This window comes from Phoenix dactylifera, chromosome 2 (genome assembly GCF_051530095.1).
Source record: "Phoenix dactylifera cultivar Ajwa chromosome 2, Ajwa_hap1_PhDact_Kaust_v1.1, whole genome shotgun sequence".
Taxonomy (NCBI): domain Eukaryota; kingdom Viridiplantae; phylum Streptophyta; class Magnoliopsida; order Arecales; family Arecaceae; genus Phoenix; species Phoenix dactylifera.
Window position 1 is genome coordinate 45,204,795 of NC_143191.1, and position 21,192 is coordinate 45,225,986.

Genomic DNA, 21,192 nt, shown 5'->3' on the forward strand with positions numbered 1-21,192 from the left:
GGACCAACTGGAACCACAAGTCTTGATGGAAACAAATATGGTCTTGTTATTGTAGACGATTTTTCAAGATATACTTGGGTCATGTTCTTAGCTCATAAAGATGAAGCATTTTCTGTATTTAAGAAATTTCATAAGGAAGTAACTAATGCAAAAAATGCTTCAGTCATAGCTATTAGAAGTGATCATGGAACGGAATTTGAAAATCATCTATTTGATGAATTCTGTAGTAAAAAGGGGATAACTCATAATTTCTCTGCACCTAGGACATCACAACAAAATGGAGTTGTAGAAAGAAAAAATAGAACCCTAGAGGAAATGGCTAGAACCATGTTGTGTGAAAGTAACCTCCTTAAGTACTTTTGGGGAGAAGCTATTAATACATCATGTCATATACTAAATAGAGTTTTATTGAGACCCATTATAAAGAAAACACCTTATGAACTTTGGAGAAATAGAAAGCCCAAAGTAAACTATTTTCATGTTTTTGGATGTAGGTGTTTCATTCATAATAATGGAAAGGATAACTTAGGTAAATTTAATTCTAAATCTGATGAAGGTATCTTTTTGGGATATTCTACATCAAGTAAAGCTTATAGAGTATTTAACAAAAGAAACCTTGTTATTGAAGAGTCTATACATGTTGTTTTTGATGATACTAATGATGTCTCTTCTAGCAAGAAAGTGGCTCTTGATGATGATGCAGAAATTCTTGAAGAAAAGATTGATAAGATGACATTACAAGAAGATGAACCAAAGCTAATTGGAGATGCATCAATAAGCCAAGAGGCAATTGTGGATCATGGGCTGACTAAGGCTTGGAGGTATGCTCATGGGCATCCTAAGGAATTAATTTTAGATGATCCATCTCAACCTGTTAGAACTAGAGCATCTCTTAGGAACTTAAATAATCATCTAGCATTTGTCTCACACCTTGAACCTAAAAACATAGAAGAAGCTGAAAATAATGTAAATTGGATAAATGCAATGCAAGAAGAGCTAAACCAATTCACTAGAAACAAGGTTTGGAACCTAGTTGAACGACCCTCTGAATACTCAATAATAGGAACCAAATGGATATATAAAAATAAACTTGATGAAAATGGAATCGTGATTAGGAACAAGGCTAGACTAGTAGCAAAGGGCTATAATCAAGAAGAAGGTATAGACTTTGATGAAACTTTTGCTCCTGTAGCTAGACTTGAAGCAATTAGATTGTTACTAGCATTTATATGCTCTAAAGATTTCAAATTATTTCAAATGGATGTAAAAAGTGCCTTTTTGAATGGGTATATTAATGAGGAGGTGTATGTAGAACAATCTGGTTTTGAAAATCATCAATACCCCAATCATGTGTATAAATTAAACAAAGAACTTTATGGTTTGAAACAAGCTCCTAGAGCATGGTATGAAAGACTTAGCAAATTTCTGTTAGACCATGAATTCTCTAGAGAGAACGTTGATACAACATTGTTTTTAAAAAGAAAAAACAAAGATATGTTAGTAGTTCAGATTTATTTAGATGATATTATTTTCGGTGCTACTAACAATCGCCTCTGCGAAGAATTTGCTGACCTAATGCAGAGTGAATTTGAAATGAGCATGATGGGAGAGCTGAACTATTTCCTCGGGCTCCAAATCAAACAATCTGAAGAAGGAATCTTCATCAATCAAGCTAAATACATCAAGGAGATGCTTAAGAAGTTTGATATGGAAGGAAACAAGTCAATCAGCACACCCATGAGTTCATCATGCAAACTAGACCAAGATGAATCAGGTAAATCAGTAGATCAAAAGATGTATAGAGGTATGATAGGATCTTTATTATATCTCACTGCAAGTAGACCTGATATCATGTTTAGTGTATGCATGTGTGCTAGATATCAATCTAATCCTAAGAAATCACACTTAATTGCTGTTAAGAGAATCTTTAAATACCTAATAGGAACAAAAACCATAGGCTTATGGTACTCTAAAGATTCGAGCATAAACCTAATAGGGTACACTGATTCAGACTTCGCTGGTTGCAAACTTGATAGAAAAAGCACTAGCGGTTCATGTCAATTCTTGGGAGAAAACTTAATTTTTTGGTTTAGCAAGAAACAAAACTCAGTTGCACTATCTACGGCTGAAGCCGAATATGTTGCTGCAGGGAGTTGTTGTGCTCAAATTTTGTAGATTAAACAACAACTTGAAGATTATGGCATTAAACAAGATAAAATTCTCATTAACTGTGATAATACAAGTGCCATTAATCTAACTAAAAATCCAATTCAGCACTCAAGAACTAAACACATTGAAATAAGACATCACTTCATAAGAGATCATGTACTGAATGGTGATGTGACACTTCAATTTGTTTGTACTGACGATCAACTTGCTGATATCTTCACAAAATCCTTGAGTGAAGATCGATTTTGCATACTTAGAAGAGGGTTAGGTGTGATTGATCCATTCTAGTGATACTCTCCTCTAGTTTATAGATTTTGAGGATTAGTTTATGTTGGACATAGGATTTCTTATCTATGATCATCAAATTAGTTCTTAAATCCTAGATAAGCTCATAACTCTCTCTTTTGGCACGAGAATAACAATATTTCTGGTTGTGTGCCAGGGTTCGAGTCGACTTGGACGTTTCTTAGAGTCGGCTCATGTGGGAGTCGACTCGCGCATATTTGGGAGTCGACTCGAAGTCGAGTCGACTCGCGACTTACCGGAGTCGAGTCGACTCGCGACTTACCGGAGTCGATTCGAGGTCGGGAATCCGACTTTTAACCCTAATCGAAACGTTTATTCCTCACTTCTATTCACAGCCGACACTGTTCCAAAAACCTAGAGCCGTCTCCGAACTCGTCTCCGACCCAGTCTAGGTCTTCTCCGTCGAGTTTTTCTCATAGTTTCCGTGTTCTTTCCCGTCCTTAGGTCAAAATGCCTAGGAAGGTCGTTGTACCGAGCCGAAAGAGACCTATCTCCGCGAGCAGGGCCGAGCGACGGTCCAAGGCTCGGAACGAACCGGCGAGGCCACCACCTCCGGTTCCTTCCCCGCCTAGGCCGGTTCCCTCGCGCTCATGCGCCGGGAAGGTTGTCTCTACCGGAAGGCAAGTCAACTGTGACTTCCTCTCCCGGAAAGGGTTCAACCTAGGGCATCACCTTAGAGCCCAAGGTTTAGAGTTTTTCTGCACTCTTGACCTCCCTACCTATCCAGAGCTTGTTAGGGAGTTCTATGGTACAGTTGCACGGGTTAGCGGGGGTATCCAGGGAACTGTTATGGGTGTCCCTGTTTTCATCTCGGAGGACTTCATTGCTCGAGTCCTCCATCTCACGAGTGAGGGGATTGTTCCCACACACCCCTCTGATAGGACAGAAGCCCTTACGGCCATCCTAGGAAGTCCACCCTTGTCCCCCATAGAGGAGGTGTTCGCAAATCAGCTTTCGGCTGAAATGCAGCTTCTCCTTAGTGTCATCTATAGGACTCTCTTCCCAAAGACAGGTAGGTTTGATTTCATTTCCGAGAGAGACCTGGCCTTGATGTTCTACCTCCTCCACGACACTCCCATCAACTTTCCAAAACTCATCTACAAGTACCTTTGTGAACCCCTAGATAAACCTAGGCTCAGCCTCCCTTATGGCATGTTATTCACCCTCATATTTAGGGAGTTAGAGGTCCCCATTCCTGAGGGGGAACCCTCTCGCTCACTGCGGTTTACAGATCGCATGGGTGAGGGAACCTTTCACCGGATGGGATTCCACAAGGTAGGGGGAGTCTGGGTTAGGAAATCATCCACATATTCTGACCCTACCACTCATCACTCACCCAGTCCTGACCATGACCAGGACCACTATACAGATCCTCCCACCTATCCTTCCACCTCTGCTCATACCTATACTGAGCCTTCCACCTCCACTGCCCCACCTTCTCAGCAGCAGCCTCTGGAGGTCCGGATATCTTCTGAGCAGCTCCGAGAGTTGCGGCAGGAGATAGTGAGGGATCTGAGAGATGACTTGCTGAGGGAGCTCCGAGGTCCTTCAAGTGCTCCCTCCACCGAGATTGTTCCCATCCTGGCAGCAGTAGCCGAGATGACTGCGCACTTGAGGGAGGAGATATCAAATGTGCGCAGCCTGGTCCAAGCTCAATACTGGAACATGAGTGACGTCAAGGACGACACGAAGAAGATGCGAGACGGCATCAGACATGAGCTAGGGAGCCAGAGCCAGGGTGCCGAGAGACTAGCCCAGGCACTGCTCTCCAGGTTGGACACCCTTCAGGCGAGCGTGACCGAGCTTACCACGACACAGTCTAGGGCCACCTCGGCGATCATCAAGCAAATAGGGAACGTTTCGGAAGGAATAAGCTTAGTCTTGCAAGTGACTAGGCTTAGAGGAGATGCTTCATCCTCCACTGCAAAGAAACCCTAGTGTAGCTTAGTTATCAATCTCTTGATGTATTTGTTTTCTATACTTGTATTTTTTTTTCAATTGTACTCAATTCAGCATCAATACAATGAGTAGACATTTTTTTTTACAAACGGTGCAATTCTTTTCTATGTTCTGCACTCCTTTTTGCTATGATGACAAAAAGGGGGAGAAAATATATTGAAATGTAAAGGAAATCTCTAAAAAGAAAATTCTTAAAGCAAAAACTTAATTTGTTCTAAGTGGATTCGATACCTCGAGGCTCATTATCTCTCTGATTGGGGCTCCTAAAGGAGTAATCTCCAGAATCTATTCAAGGGATATTCGGAGATTAGTTGAATCATACTCAAGAACAAATTGTCAGATTTTTCCTCTAAAGCCAAAAATTTAAGCTCAAAAGCTTCAAGACATTAAAAGAAAATTTAGAGAATCTAAATAAAATTGAATGCATATGTTGAGGGGGAGAATCTAAAATCTTAAGAAAGCAAATTCATTAAACACATATAAGCCAAACAATTGATTGCATGACATGAAGGCTTATATAATTCCAAATGAAAGGGGGAGCTTTAACTTCAGGATTTACTGTTTCACACCTTTCAATTTTGGATAAATTAAATGACTAGACGCTTGAATTCATTTCAAAACTTTCTTATAAATCTCCTTTTGGTTGAGCAATTCACTTTACAAATACTCAATCTTTTGTCATCATCAAAAAGGGGGAGATTGTGGAGTGATTGATTATAACCCTATTTGATTTTGATGAGATCAAAGCATTTGAGTATATCTTATGTTATACTGATGAATTCAATCTAGTGTTTCAGCCAAATATTTGTAAATTTATGTTTAAGTGTCTCTAGCTTTGGTTCAATACACTTTGGCTAAGTATGGAACTCAGTTTGAACCAAAGTCTGAAGCTCGAGTCGACTCCAGAAGGTTACGAGTCGACTCCAAGTGTTTCAGAAGTTCTGGCACATGCTCGAGTCGACTCCGGTACACTACGAGTTGACTCCGACTGAGAACTGACAGAAAGACAGAAAGTTGTTTTTCAGACCCTGTCAGCGAGTCGACTCCAGAAGGGTTCGAGTCGACTCCGATGGTTGCCGAGTCGACTCCCGACGTTTTCGAGTCGACTCCAAAGGGTAACAGAAGAAAGACAGAACAATGTATTTCAGACCCTGCAGCCGAGTCGACTCCAGAAGGTTACGAGTCGACTCCGAAGTTTGGCGAGTCGACTCCTAGTTAAGTACGAGTCGACTCTCAGAGGAAAGCAAGACTAGAAGGCAATTCAAGCCAAAATACAGAGGATCAGTTTTCGGATTCTGAGAGCCGAGTCGACTCCAACAAAGTGCGAGTCGACTCCGAGGCAGTTCAACTCAAAACACAGAGAAACAGTTTTCGGACTCTGAGAGTCGAGTCGACTCCAACAAAGTGCGAGTCGACTCTGAGGCAGTTCAACTCCAAACACAGAGAATCAATTTTCGGGCTCTGAGAGCCGAGTCGACTCCAAGATGATCCGAGTCGACTCGAGAAAGAAATGAAGAAAAACAGATCTCTGGAACCCTGAGAACGAGTCGTCTCCAGAGGGCCGAGTCATCTCCGGACATTGGCGAGTCGACTCCAAGTTTGGCCGAGTCAACTCCAGAACGGGACAGCACTTTATTTCAAATTTTGAACAGTGGGCGAGTCGTCTCCCGTAAAGCATGAGTCGACTCTAGCAACAGCCGAGTCGACTCCGATCCCAACGGACACTTTGTCAGGAGTTGCAGACTGTACAGAACGGCTCTAAATGTGTGTCTAACGGCTAGTTTTCGATGGGGATTGCTTAAATAGCCAGAGTAAACAGTAATAGACAACAAGTAAGAGACTCCATTCAAAGCAAAAGGGATTTCCTCCTACCAAAGCCTCTCTAGAGTAAATACAAGAGAAAGAAGGAAGAAGTGCATTGAAGTCCATCCTCCAAACGTCTTCCTCCCATTCAAGGCTCCTTATCTGATAGCAAATCTTCTTCCCACTCAAGAGGAGATTGCAGAGTTCGAGAAGCCCCTTTCCTCACATCTAAAAATCTATTTGAGGGCTTCTAACTCTTCATTATTTATATTGTTCATATTTGCTTTTGAAGAAGCTTTTTCTGTACTCTTTACAAACTGTTTTCTTGTTACTTGATTCAATCAGGGGATTGAATCAAGGGTGTAGAGGTTGGTTGGTGAGCCGAGGGTAAAACCAACGTGTAAGGTTTCGATTGTGATCCTGGAAAAACAATCGGCTGGTTCTAGTCGGTGAGCCTGTGAAAACCGACCGAGTTCGTTGTGATCTCGTAAAACAACAAGTTGGGTTGTGAACTTGTAAAACAACCGACTGTAATCCGAGGGATTATAGTGAACTCCCAAGTGAAGCTTGGGGAGTGGACGTAGGGGCAAGGGTTAGCTCCGAACCACTATAAAATCTCTTGTGTTTGTGATTGTTTAATTGTCTCTCCCATTCTCTTCATCCACTGCATATAGTAAACTAATTAATCCACTAGCAATAAAGTTTAATTAGTTACTCATTAAGTTTTAATTTGCAATTATTACTTAAAACCCAATTCACCCCCCTCTTGGGTTGTCTTCTTAGGCAACACATGTTGCGTGGACTTCCTTCATATATATATTTGATTCCCTGTTCTTTGACCATTTTTCTTAAAATACTAGCTATTTTGGCTCTTTGTCCAACACAAGATTTTATTGGCATTTTTTAGGGTTTCTATGAGGTCCAGTGGTCTTCTACGAGGCAAAATGCTTTATAGTTGGGATTTAGATTGCACATGTTCTTAACATGGTGGCAGCCTTTGTTAGAAACAAATGGAGGATGCTTGTGATATTAACTTGGTGTTTGTGAATATTGAAAGTAGGAACTCACAATTGCAGCAAACTGCAAAAATACAACTTTGATGGGAGTTCCTGGGCAACCTAGGATTTTCTGGCATAATTGAATTTAAAGTTCGCCATACCGACCATACCGACGTACCGGTGCGGTCCTGTACTGGTACCGAACCGAGCTAAACCGGTACCGTACCGAAAGTGCTACAGCGCGTGGCACTTAGCGCGTGGCTTTAGCCACACACTATCTCCCATGAAGAACACCCCGTACCGGTACGGTACGGCCTGAACCGACCGGTACCGGTCGGTTCAGCAGACCATGATTGAATTTGCTATGCAGACTCATAATTTTACTGTAAGCGTCACTACTCACTATGATGTGTGCCATTCTTTACTAGGCCTAAGATATTGAGAGACTTGCTTGTTTTACAAAATAGATATAAAGCAACCCAAATGATTCTTGAGTGTGACTTAACTCATTTTCGCTCTTGGTAATTTTTTGTTGAAAATTTATTATTGGCACCTAGTTAGAACAATATCGTGGTCCTTTCTGATTGCTAGGCATGGACATTTGGAGGGATCTGCCAATCCTGTAGGTGATAGCCAGAAAGGTCAATAGCTCACGATGACTATTGACTTGCTTGCTAATGACCAATCATATAGTAGATTGCTGTTTATTGTTCTAGGCACATGTTTGGATCACTTGCAGAATGCGCTTTGTTTGCCAATGCCATTTGTCAATCTAGGACTTGGGTGGTCTTTAGTATATTCTTATGGGAGTGGAACTGACATTTCTGTGTTAGTTTAACTGATTTTTGTTCTCTTTCAATGAAAAACTTTCATCTGCTTAGCAGAGAAGGTAATCATTAAATTTGCCTCGAACTTTTGACATCCTCAAAAGAAGAGGTTGACCTTAGCCGAGCTGCCTTATCCCATCCCTATGGGTTTGTCTTTGTTGATCGGGGTATAGAAGAATCCAAGTATTATCTTTTTTCTTAAATTTCAATTTTTTGAAACAGATATTCATGCATGCATGTGGGTATATTGGCATTATTTCAGAAAACTTTTGAGTGCATGGAATAGGTGAATTGCCTTACTGTAGCCATTTTTCAACTGCCTTACTTTCACAATATTATGGATCAAAGTCCCATAATTGGTGTATGCACATTATGCCAATTGCTTTCATAAATGATCTCATGCATATGAATTAAAAACAGTGTATTATAGCTGAGAACGTCAAAATATGTCAATAGAATCATTTTCCAAGGCATTTAATTGTAGAATTTAGTTTAACTAGTTGTAGTTTGTTATGATGCTGCTTTCCGCAACCCCATATTTATGCTGTAGCTACTTTCTACTTTCTAAAATGCTCGTCTTAAATACAAATGGAGAATTGGGGCAGTATAGTTTGTTTAACATTCTATCCTGGGCTTTTAGTTTCTCAAGGTTCATGCAGTATTTGTTTTGTTTATGAAAATGGGTAACAAGCTGTCCGGCCACTTGGCTATGAATTCTCCTAAGAGTTATGTTTTAATGTTCTTTATTTTCAATTTAAATAGGCAACAATCTATCAGCAAAAAGCTTTGCATATCAATGAGAGGGAACTTGGTCTAGATCATCCAGATACAATGAAAAGCTATGGAGATCTAGCTGTTTTCTACTATCGCCTTCAACATACAGAATTGGCACTGAAGTAAGTAGAGTTTCCGAGGTTGTTATTCAGTATTTTAACTTTAAGTTTGTGAATCCAGAGCCATTATGCAATATCTGTAGCACTGATTAGGTTCTTTATGTTGCCAGAATTAGGTGAATGACTTTCCCCTTTACTATGTTTATGGTCTTACTTAGCTTCTGATTGCCTTAAACCCAGTTATGTGGAGAAACATATGTTCCACTCAGTGCTGACCTAATCAAGCTGTAGTTGTACTAACTTTCTGATTGCGTTAAAATCTAATTATTGCAGATATATTGTGGCAGATGTTTGTTAAATTGGATTTATCTAGGTGCCTGAGGTACCACTATTTGCAAAATATCCAAGCATAGTAGTTGACAGATGTTTTCGCCTTCTATATGAAGAATATATATTTTATGTGAGAACCTAAAATTCTGGTGAACAAGTCTCAAAGAGTCCAATGCCTTCTTTAATTTCCTCTCTAACTGTAGTCCACCAAATTGGTAATGCTGAAGTATGCTTGCAAACACTATGGACCTTTTCTATCAGACATATAACCTTGTGTTAAGATCTATATGGATTATGTGTAAGGTCTATATGGATTATGTGTCATGTTTTCTTTCTTTTTTTTTTTGGATTAAATAGTGCCTTTTTTTCCACTTTGTGTTTCTATTTTTATGTTTCTGCAATAAAGTACTCTACTTAGTTTTGTTTCAATAATAATATGAACTCCCAGTTATACAATCTACATGCATACCTATCCGTATTTTCTAAAAAAAGTGCATCCGAATGCACGAGGCTCCTGCCGTTATAGCATTGGAGAGGGCCAAATGTATACAGCCTTACCCACGTGTGTAGAGAGGTTGTTTCCATGACAATAGAGCAAACTTACCATTGAGCCAAGGCCTGCCATTACCTATTTGTATTATCTAGTTAGTAGAATCTTATTTTTTGACTATAGATAATCTGAAACCTGTATTAATGCTTGATTTCATTTTCCCATACTAATACTAAGAACATAGGCGAAGCTAGTCATGATATCTAGAAAATTATTGTCATCCAATTGAATTTTTTTTAAAAGGATGCTAATATCCTGATGTTTTCTTCCTTTTTTGAAGTTCTCAAGATAATTAGAATACATTATCAGTTTAACTGTCTCTTTGTTTTTCTCTTGTGCCTTCCTCATATGATCATTAGTGTCACTATATAGAGTTTCATGAATGAAATGCAATCTTGTGCTTGCCCTATACTATATTTTATAAATTTTGTGTAATTCATTTCTTCATCTCCATTCTCATGCTCTTGTAGTAAAAACATATCGCTCACTACTTATTTCCCATACAATATTATGATAATTTGAAACCATGCAATATACATGCATGCCTATCCATAGGTTTCATTCTGATGCCCATATCAGTATTTAGGAACATAGGTTATGGTGGGCACTTGAGGAACTGGTTGTCCTCCAGTTGAATATTGTAAAGATGTTAATCTCCCTCTGAAATTTTCCTTCTGGCCAAACTCTTTCTTGCTTTTTCTTCTTGATAGTTCTTGCACCAACCAGGAAATATTCTTACAACAATTATAATCAGAAGCCCTTTTCTTGTGCTTTCCTCCTATCAGCATTAAAATTATCAGATGAAAGCTATTCCCAGAATCAACATTTGCCTCCTCTTGCTTGTTATGTTTCTTCATAAACCATGCTCTCTTATGGATCTGATTTCCATCTTGTTTTAGACCATCAAGAAATTAATCATGGAAGAAATTAATGCACATAGGTCAAACAAACTTTTTACTTAATGATCTCTATACTTGGGAAACATATATTTTCTCAAAGTACGAAGATTTTGTTCCTTAGACACTTTAAGATCTAAAAGTCTTTTTTCTAGCTTTATGGCTGCCTGCAATCTTATCATTATGTATGGTAGCCATACAGTTTCAAAACAGAATAAAAACATTAGCTCATCTTCTTACTGTAAAAAGACGATAAGAGCGGAAATAAATCGACCTACATAGAATAATTTTCCATACTAGCTTGCTTCTAGTTTGATAATTAAAAGAGTCAGCTTTTGATCTGACATTGTTATCCCTGTATGAGTTTTCTATCATGGTTACTTATACGATATCTTACATGTAACAGCAGATTGTCAGAATCAGACGTGCTGGAAAAGTCGAAGCATGATATTTGGCGAGATAGTGTCAAGTGTAGCATGCTTTTGACTTCCATATTGATATGATGTTAAGACAGAACCTTGCTATTGATGTGTCATATGGACCAAACAGAATTTTGCCTCTTTTAGTGAATATCTCAATATATGGAAACATTTTTCTCTATCTAAAACCCTTGTGATATATCATCTCTTCAATTTTATCACACTGCATGTTTTGGTAATGACTGTAAAATGTCAAAATGTGTCCATGTGCCCCAGGTATGTTAATCGTGCATTATATCTTTTGCACCTGACTTGTGGTCCTTCGCATCCCAACACTGCTGCAACATACATCAATGTAGCAATGATGGAAGAAGGCCTGGGAAACGTTCATGTTGCACTCAGGTACCTCCATGAAGCTCTTAAATGCAATCAAAGACTGCTTGGAGCAGATCACATTCAGGTCTCTCTCTCTCTCTCTCTCTCTCTCTGAGTGTGTGCACACACACTCATCAGATATATTTGTTAACAGATCTGGCTTCTTAGTTCCAGACAAATGCATTCCATGAACCTAATCCTTTGATTTTTATTTTAAAGACTGCATGAATGCACACATAGACCTGGTCCTGTAGCATCCCCTAAATGCTTGCACACAATATTATTCACTGGCTGCTCCCTTGGGAGATAATTTGGTTTTATTCTATTGTGCAGACTGCAGCCAGTTATCATGCTATTGCCATTGCTTTGTCTTTGATGGAAGCCTATTCTCTAAGTGTCCAACATGAGCAAACCACTCTACGCATACTTCAAGCTAAGCTTGGATCAGAAGATCTTCGTACACAGGTAGCCATAGTATTGGTTACTTGACCGTTTTGTCTACCATCTTCTGCTTCTTATACTAGAGTATTATCCAGTTCGATTATAATCTTACACATCTCATGCAGGATGCTGCTGCATGGCTTGAGTACTTTGAATCAAAAGCACTTGAGCAGCAGGAAGCTGCACGCAATGGTACTCCAAAGCCAGATGCTTCCATCGCTAGCAAAGGTCATTTGAGGTAAGCAACAACTGTAGCAGTAGTGATTGCTTTAGTTAAATCAATAAAAGTCAACAATACCACTTGTTAATTTAGAAAAAAGAGAAAAGGAAAGAGAGAAGAGAAAAGAAGAGAATAAAATGGCTCTCTCATCTTGTTTGGTTGTTTGGACTTAGAAAAGAAACGAAATTTATTTGGACTGTCCAGTTTTGGGCCAGAAGAGGAGTGAAAAAAATATTTTGAGCATCTGTTTTCTTCTCACCAAGTCTCTCCACTTTCACAGAGAAAAATTGTGGATTTTGAGAGAAGTGATTGCTCTCTGTTTCTCTTCATCTATTGCAATCCAAACAGGGTGTTAAGAACGAACAGTCATTTGCCAATATGAACAAAATTACTGTACTTCTGACTGGTGTTGCTTGTCGATAACTGCTACACGATTATTGGGCTTTTTTCCTCTCCTTTGAATTAGATTTTCTACAGTTTATGCTGACAATCTAGCCCAACAATAAAACTGGAAATGATGAAAAATTTTCATATAAGCTTCAGTAGAGCCTGCCTGTCATTGTACTATCATAGCCTGTGGCCATTTTGGCTATTCTCATATGTTGTGGTCTTGCTGATCTATCTTGCCTCCTTTGGATGTTTTATCAGCGTATCAGATCTTCTGGATTATATCAATCCAGATGCAGAGCTCAAAGCAAGAGAAATTCAAAAGAAGCAAGCTCGTGCAAAGGTATAGGTTTACTTGGATTGAAAAAACTACTGCATGTTTATTTTTCTATCTGAGCGTGAACTTTATTTGCATGTTTCAACTTGTCTCTTGTAGATCAAAGGCAGAGTTAGCCAAAACCAATTGGAAATGGTTGAAGATGATGATTGTAAGGTTGAAACATCCAATCAAGATCATCCTAATGATATAGAGAATAGCAGCAATATTCAGCCAGTGGAATCTAAAGATGAGAAGCCCAACATCACTGTAATTCATGTGTCTGGGTTGAACCCACATGATGATGTGACACAAGAGAGCACATCTGATGAAGGATGGCAAGAGGCCAGCCCCAAGGGAAGATCTCTGGCAGGTCGTAAGTCTGGTTCAAGGAGACCAAGTCTGGCAAAGATTAGTACAAATGCATTAAACAATGCAGAAAATGGACGATACAGAGGAAGGCCATCCACCACCTTCTCTTCCCCAAGATCTTCACCTAATGAGGCTGTTAATCCTGCTGCTTCTAGCCCTGTTTCGAAGAAGCTAGTGAAGAGTTCTAGCTTCAGTCCCAAAACAAGCACCCCTGCTGTCTCAGCAAACAGCATAGAAAAGTCTAGTAATGCCAAGTCAGCACCGGCCAGCCCTGCTGCTCCAACAATAGCTGCAAAGGCAGTTTCATTAACAATTCCAATCGGTGGTCAATCAACCAGAAAAAATTTGTCGTACAAGGATGTAGCATTGGCTCCTCCTGGAACTATTGTGAAGGTTGTAGAAGATCAAATACCAGAGGACAAAGATCCATATGAGCAGGACAATGAGGCCTCCAAGGTTATAAGTGCTATGGGACCAACTCCAGGTGAGCAGATGGCAGAAGATCTTAAAAAAGAGAGAAAGGATCAAGAGACCATCGAAGAGAAGGACCCCATGTCTTCCTGCAAGGAAATCAAGGGGCGTGTTTTAGAGGAAAAGGACAAGGAAACAGTCGATATTACAGCATCAGAAGCAACCCCAGAAACTGAAGGTGTGGTTGTAGGGGTAACGAAAGCTGAAGATAGAGGCACTGCAGATTCTAAGTCTGTGAATGTGGAAACTTTGGAAGAGTCAAACAAAATCTCATCAAAACCTGGAATAAATTCAGATCCAAAAGGCAGCACAAGAGAGGACTGCAAGGCAACTCCTGTCTTGGGACGATCAGAAGTATCAGACACTGGAGGTTCTGCAGATAAGGAATGTCAAGCAGTTTCATTGTCTTCAGAAGAAACGCCTGACATGCCAGAAAGGAATGCCTCTGCTTCCGCTGTTAAGGTGAATAATGTAGGTTATGAGATACCAGAACAGGTGTCCAGTGGAGATGAAAAGGAGAAGTCTTTACTGATTGAAGAGAAAAGACGTGAAGAAGCTGTTCAAAGTGCTAAGGAACCAACTAGCAAACTTTCTGCGGCTGCACCTCCATTCAATCCATCGACTATACCAGTCTTTGGCTCAGTTGCAGTGCTGGGATTCAAAGAACATGGAGGAATCTTGCCTCCTCCAGTAAATATGCCCCCAGTGCTGACACTTCCAATCCGCAGGCATCCTCATCAGTCTGCTACTGCAAGGGTCCCTTATGGTCCACGGCTCGGCGGTGGGTACAACCGATCAGGTCAGCGGGGTCCTCGTAACAAGTATGCCTTGCAGAATGGTGAGATTGTTGCTGCTGAGGGGAATTGCTTGGGCCCTACAATAATGAACCCAAATGCTGCTGAATTCAAACCGGACCAACCCTGGATTCCTCCAGCATCACCCAATGGGTTTTCAGCATCGCCAACTGGTATACCATTGTCCCCAAACAGTTTTCCACCATCACCAAGTGGTCTAGGGACAACACCTACATCAGTTTCCTCTGAAATCCCTGAACATACTGAAGCTTCTGCTGAAGAAAATGGTAACAACAAGGTTATTGTGGAAGCCAAGGATAATAACCAAAATTTGGAGGTTGAACAGTCCATGGAGGGAGAAGATACCAATCTTGATTCTGAGCAGGACATAACTTCCCCAGGAACTATTTCTGAAAATCTTGTGGCGGCAGAAGAATCTCCAGAGGCAGGAAGAGTTACTGATAAGCCAAAGTGCTGGGCTGATTACAGTGATGGTGAAGCTGAGATTGTTGAGGTTGTGACTTAAGAAAAAAAGGGAACATGAACCTCACTCGAAAGATAATTAGTTCATGAAGGATGGTAGAAAGCCGAGAACCAGAAAAAGTTTATTTGAAATAGAAATTTGGCCAACCCTTTCCTCCATCTCTAGGACTCTGAAGGACGCACAAATGCTGATTGGACCACTAGTTTTAGAGCAATAGCAAGGGAGAGCAACCAGAGAAGCTGATCTTATTGCATCTGTTGCATGGCATGATGGAAGCTATGAAGACGAACCGAAGCAGCTAGCATGTAGTTGATTTAGGTTTTCCTCCTTTCCCATTTTCCTTTGATTTTTTTCTCTTTTATTTTTTTAGTGGGTTTTGAACATCGTCGACTTTGAAACTTGGATTTTGTTGATCGGTTAACCATTCTATGCAGTACAAGTTGTAAAAGGAGCTGATTTCCCTTTTCAAAGACAGGCATGATCAAATTAAGGATTGATATTAGGTTGGTTTACAAACTGCTGTTTTGAAATGTGACAATAATCAAAAAGAAATAGCTAGAAACTTCCTGCATGAGCATGATTTCCTTATATCTTCTGTTTATCTAATAAATACCAAGTTCTGAAGCTTTTTCCTTTTTGTGTATGATCTCGGTGCAACTTGTCTTTTTCTCGCCCACTAAAACATGTACATTGTGAACGTTGAGTATTTAGCTGAAAACTTTCAGGTTGAATACCATTCCCTTTGTGCTCCTCTTGCGGAAGTTTATACTTCCATCTATTACATTTACCGATGTCATTGAGTTTATGATAAAAGAATTCTCCGTGAGAATAGGTTTTTGTCCAATCCTCACAGCTGCTCCTCTAACAAAACTTTTCAGTAATGACAGAACTCATGCAGAATCTGAGACTGATAACTGAAAATGAGAGAAATCATGAACAATCGATCTTAATTTGGATTTTTCAATTTTACTTCATGGTCATCTTGAGTGTAAGATGAGAAGGGAAAGCCGTGGGGAGAGGAAGGATTCTTCTGATTTTAAACTCCAAGTGCAGTCTCACTATATATATATATTCCTGTTCAAAAATTGTGTTGCTAGGAAATCTCAGTTTATTATTCTCTCCCTTATCCTTTTATTGATTTGACCCTTTTTTTGTAGATGATCTTAGCGTTGACTTTCTTCCTTGCTATGATAATCAGAGGGTACACACCCATCCTGGACATTGGCAAGAAAGTCTCCTTCTGAGACTTGACCAGGAATTCTCTTTACCAGCATAACTTCGACCAGGGAGAGGACTCATCACCATGAAGATAATATTACAAACAATCTCGGCCCACTTAAGCAGAAATCGGAAAGACCACCTTGTTTCATATTACAAGTGTCTCACATGTCTGTTTTTTTTTTCCGTTCAACACAAACCTACTGCAATGGTAAGCTTGAATCCTGAGAATTCAAAACATATGACTTGTTACTTAAAATTGAAATTCAACATATTTGACTATGACCTACAACATTAAAATATCCAAGGAGCCATAAATCACGTTTTAGAAGCTTTTCTAGTCTATGCATCAAGTGTTTTTAAAAAAAAAAATACTATGTCCATGATATAACATATAGTTCTTTATATTAAATTTGTAAACGTATATTAAAGCAGTGTATAAATCATAATCAATAATTGTTTCTCAACTAATATGGTCTTTTATGCATTATATATTTCTATTAGTCTTGTCCACTTTCCTTCTTGGTTCACATATAATGACATTTGACCATTTAATTTTATGCTTTCTAACATTTTAGACATTAATGATATGCTTTCTTAATTTGGATGACTATATTCTGAATTTGATTGGATTCACGCGCAGCAAATGCACTTGATTTTTTAATTTGCAAAACCAGCACAATCACATTTATACAATCAACTGAAAGCTATTTTCAAATAACATTACCTTACGTGACTCGATGTGAGAGGGCATACACATATGTTATGTCAGTTCTTATATTGCGTGCTTGGTTTGGAATCAGTATTAAAACCTTTTCTGGTCAGCAATCAATGGCGATTATAGAGATTACAAATTCATTTGCCATATTGCATCACTTGATGTTCGCATGAACCTGATCTTTTCTCATCTCGTCCCCAAGGTTTCTATAAGTTTGGAAATAAGAGGTATAAGAATATAAGAATATAAGAATATAAGAATATAAGAATATTCTTTTAGGGGCATATTTGGTTAGAAGGAGTTGAGCTCTGAAATGAATATAAGAATGAGTGATTCCCATTCTAGTTATTTGGTTGGAGAGAGTTCCATTCCAATTCCAATTCCAATTCAAGAGAGAAGGAAACGACAATATGCCCCAATCCTCCAAAACCCAATCCAAACTCTTCTCTCTCTTTTTTTGCTTTGGCGGGTTCATCATACAATGCGTGTACAAATACACTCAATAAAATCAGAAAATACAAGCTCACAGAGTGCCCGAGGCAACTCCCCCTCTTCTGACCACAGGTATATCCTGAATGGTTAGCCGCATAGGCAACCAGCCAGTTGGCAGCTCCTTTGGCCTCTCTAAATGCATGTTTGGCTTGAAAGGCCATCCTATCCCTCGTCATCATCCAAATGTCCCGGAGCAAAGGGTGGTCCGTGCTCACGTCCCTCGGACCCCCCTGAATCCAACTGATCACCGTGGCTGAATTGCCCTCCAAGATAACCGAACTGGCCTGCAACACCCGTCTCGCATGTCAAAAGCCCGCCTAGGCAGCCCGCAACTCCGCCCTGGGGACCAAAGTGTCGAACAATTGGCAGCCGCCCTCGGCCACCACCCTGGAGTACAAATCTCGTATGACAAAATCCGTATATCCCCTCGTACCTCCATCCAGAACAAATCCATCAAAATTGACCTTGAGAAAGCTCGAAGGTAGGGCTCTCAAGTGAAGAACACCATCGAGGGGTTGCCTGAGCAGAGAGGGAACTCCAGGTGTCCCGAGTTATCAAAGGTCCATCACAAAAAGAGATGGGATTGATCTTCGCTGCCTGCACTCGGGCGTACTTTACCACAAACCTCGGTGACATCCTGCGCTCACCAAAAGAACGAGCATTTCTTACCAACCAAATATGATACGCTGTGCAAGTCGCTCTAACAGCCTCCTGATGTGTCAGCGGACTACCCAACCACTGGCGAATCACCTGTAGGAACTGCACCCTCTGACTCCAGGCCTCCCGCAGAATCTCTGCCCACTGCCACGTCAACCTCGCCCATGTACACTAAAATAACACGTGGTCCACCGTCTCATCAGCACCACACATCCCGCACTCAGGAGGATCCCCAAGCCATGTCTACTCAGTACTGCTCTCGTCAATAGGCAGTCACATAGCACCTTCCATCAGAAGAGTGCTGCCCTCGGGTGAAGCCCGGACCTCCAGATCTAAGTGCAGTCCAGCCCTGGCTCGTGCTCCTGCTGGATAACTCGAGAGAGATCCCCCAATCTAATGTTGGTTCTGCACAAGGTGCCCCAAACCTGAATATTTGGTCCATACAACACGGGACCGGACCCTCTCAGCAAGATGCACCTCGAACAACTGTTATAGCCTAGTCTCATCCCACTTTGTCCCTCCTAGTACTAGGAGGTCGCACACCGGAATCCCTCTGCTGCCTCAGCATCAACCGTGGTCGGCCAACTTTTCAAAAGAAGGGTGTCCATCCATAGGTCACCGGTTACATCAATGCTCCGCCCATCGCCTATCAGCCACCTGATGTTCGCCGAAGCGGTCGGCAGGTGATGTCTCGCCACATGAAGGAAACTCTGCGACCACTCAGTGCCATTTCGAAGCCAAACTCTCCTTTAGTATTCTAATCCCATTTCGATTTCAATTTCGATTCTAGTTATAAACCAAACACATTTAGGAATATTGTCATTTCGATTTTCATTCCAATCCATTACGATTCCAAGTCCAACCTTTATCAAACACACCCCTAGTGTTTTTGGCATTAAATGAGTTGCTGATCTAACACTTTCAAATACTTGATGAATCGAGGTATAAAGGAGCTGAGTTTACTAGAACGCAGGCAAGATAGAAGAGTCCCCATCAGATGAAAAGGAATGAAATTTTTGCGGGTTCCACAAAATCTAAAAACTCCTACCATTATGTTTCATCCATATTGGTGGCTATTGAACTTATTTCAACTGGCTCCTCACAGATCCTACATATATGATTGTTGAGAGCATTGACGCTGATGCTGGTTCATTGGGCGATCACTTCCTGCCAAAACTCTTTAGGGACCACCACCTTCAGTAAACTTATTTTTCTCTTGAGCCAGATGGATCTCCAATGCTGCTTCCCGGAACCCAGCTGTTCATTGTGTTCATTATTAATCCAAGCATTGGATCATGCTCTCCTTCAACCAATCGTCGCCATGATCGCATCTGCCAAATCCCTCCCACAGTAGAATTATCAGGTTTTTGGCTTTGCCTCTTAACCCCTGCACTAAAACCAAACAATGAAAGCCAAAAGGACACCATCCCTCCAATGCTCGATTAACTAATTCAAGGACATCATGGGAACTCTAAGTAACCCGTTGGGATCGTTTACAAGTTTCTATCAATGTGGTTTTCCTGGTTTTTGTATGTTGTAGGTTGATCCGTAGGAACTTAATGCTTCTCAGTTCTCCTTGTTCTCTACCCTCTCTTCAAATTTGACTCTCTCATTTATCTCAATTGAATAAATCTTGGGACCCTTCATCTCAAAAGAGAGAGAGAGAGAGAGAGAGAGATTTTGAGATGATTCGATAAAAATGTACCAAATTTATTGATGTAAACTAATTTCTCTAATTTGATCTCTGTGGCTTATAAATAACTGTATGTAGGTCCTCAAAAATCAAATAAGGTGGACTCCCAACCATGGTGCAATCAAAGAGCCTTGTCCCAGAGGATATAATTTTTTTTATGAGCAAATCAACTCTTTAGGAAGAGTGCAGTTAGGATCAGAGTTCAACCTCAGGTGAGGAAAGAGTTCAGCCTTGGGATTTTGATCTTACAAGAATTTGTGCATAATTTACTAAGTAAACTTAGAAAATATATTTGCTTTTTTGGTATATTATGACATTTGACTTTGAACTAAATCATTCTTCTTCGTATTATGAACTGTTTTTGACCGTTTCTGGGGTTCTTCAGGGTTTGCGGCTGAGCACGACGTTTTTTCTTTGAGAAAAAGACTCTCATTAAACATCAAATGCAATTGCTTCCATAACTACCTAATTAAATGCATCCAACCAAATTGACTGCTAGCTAATCAAGTTTTAAGAGGTTACATTGATCTCAGTTTCCCTTTTAATGCGGCCTTAAGAAGTTGGAGTTTGGGATATAACTACATCAAATATGGATAGGGTGGGAAGTAGGTAGAGCTGTTCATGAACAACTCATGGCATGCTGCAAAGTTCAGAATTTTCTCTCTTCCCATCCAAGTTTATAAATGAAAAGATACCTGGCTTTGGCTAAAGTTCAGGATTTTTTCTCTTCTCATCCAAGTTTATAAATGAAAAGACACCTGGGTTTGGCTAAATACTCGGTTCGTATATGTATCTCATGACTCAAGCATTAACAACCTTTTCTTTATTTGCTAATTAGCTTCGACAACTATAATGAGCTTGGCTTAAGGTTGCACCAATTTGCCCGAAATCTTGAACATTTGCTTCCATGATTGAGCCAAGCTCTATAAAGTCCATATCCTATGAAAATGTTATTGAACTTCAAAGATATTAGTAATGACATTACTTATGTAAAATGTCCCTAATTTTTTTTTGGGTAGAGACGTACATAGTAAGACAAAATGATGAACTTACAAATTAAGCGAAGTATTGCAGTGAACTGAAAAAAGGGAGAGAACCAAGAATCCAATCAAATGATTCAAATCCATCACCCATTAAACGAATATATAAGTATGGATTTAGAGTGACTCAATCCAAATATATATACTAAAACCTATAACCTCAAAATTCAGAAAACCATTAACTACAAATTCGTAGTCAATTAAAATACTAAGATTTTTTTACAACATCACCAAGCTTGCTCATGCGTACTCTAAGCCCAGACCATCCTGCGTTCCTAGTAATCTTATTCGTCTGGAAAAAAAAAATAGAAAGAAATATGAGCTACACAACTCGGTAAGTAAACCTTATACTCTATATATATGAAATTTGTATTTTTGGTTATTATGTAAGGATCCATGCGAGTGTATGTTTAGTCTCATATCA

At 40.0% G+C, this 21,192-nt stretch overlaps 1 protein-coding gene across 4 annotated transcripts in view; it reads left to right on the forward strand.

Moving 5' to 3' along the window:
• Positions 1-16,408, forward strand: part of LOC103707420 (Tetratricopeptide repeat (TPR)-like superfamily protein) — a 39,760-nt gene extending 23,352 nt beyond the window's left edge. For 2 of the 4 annotated variants that reach the window (XM_088716628.2, XM_008791897.6), the window contains exons 18-23: positions 8,825-8,958; positions 11,367-11,550; positions 11,799-11,930; positions 12,032-12,144; positions 12,775-12,856; positions 12,950-15,521. In XM_088716628.2, coding sequence (XP_088572754.2) covers positions 8,825-8,958; positions 11,367-11,550; positions 11,799-11,930; positions 12,032-12,144; positions 12,775-12,856; positions 12,950-14,992 — 2,688 coding nt within the window. In that variant the 3' untranslated portion in view covers positions 14,993-15,521. Of the gene's footprint in view, positions 1-8,824; positions 8,959-11,366; positions 11,551-11,798; positions 11,931-12,031; positions 12,145-12,774; positions 12,857-12,949; positions 15,522-16,107 lie in introns of those variants that run through there. The other 2 variants (XR_016399484.1, XR_016399485.1) reach the window with 2 other exon arrangements.
• Positions 16,409-21,192: the final 4,784 nt, after the last annotated feature.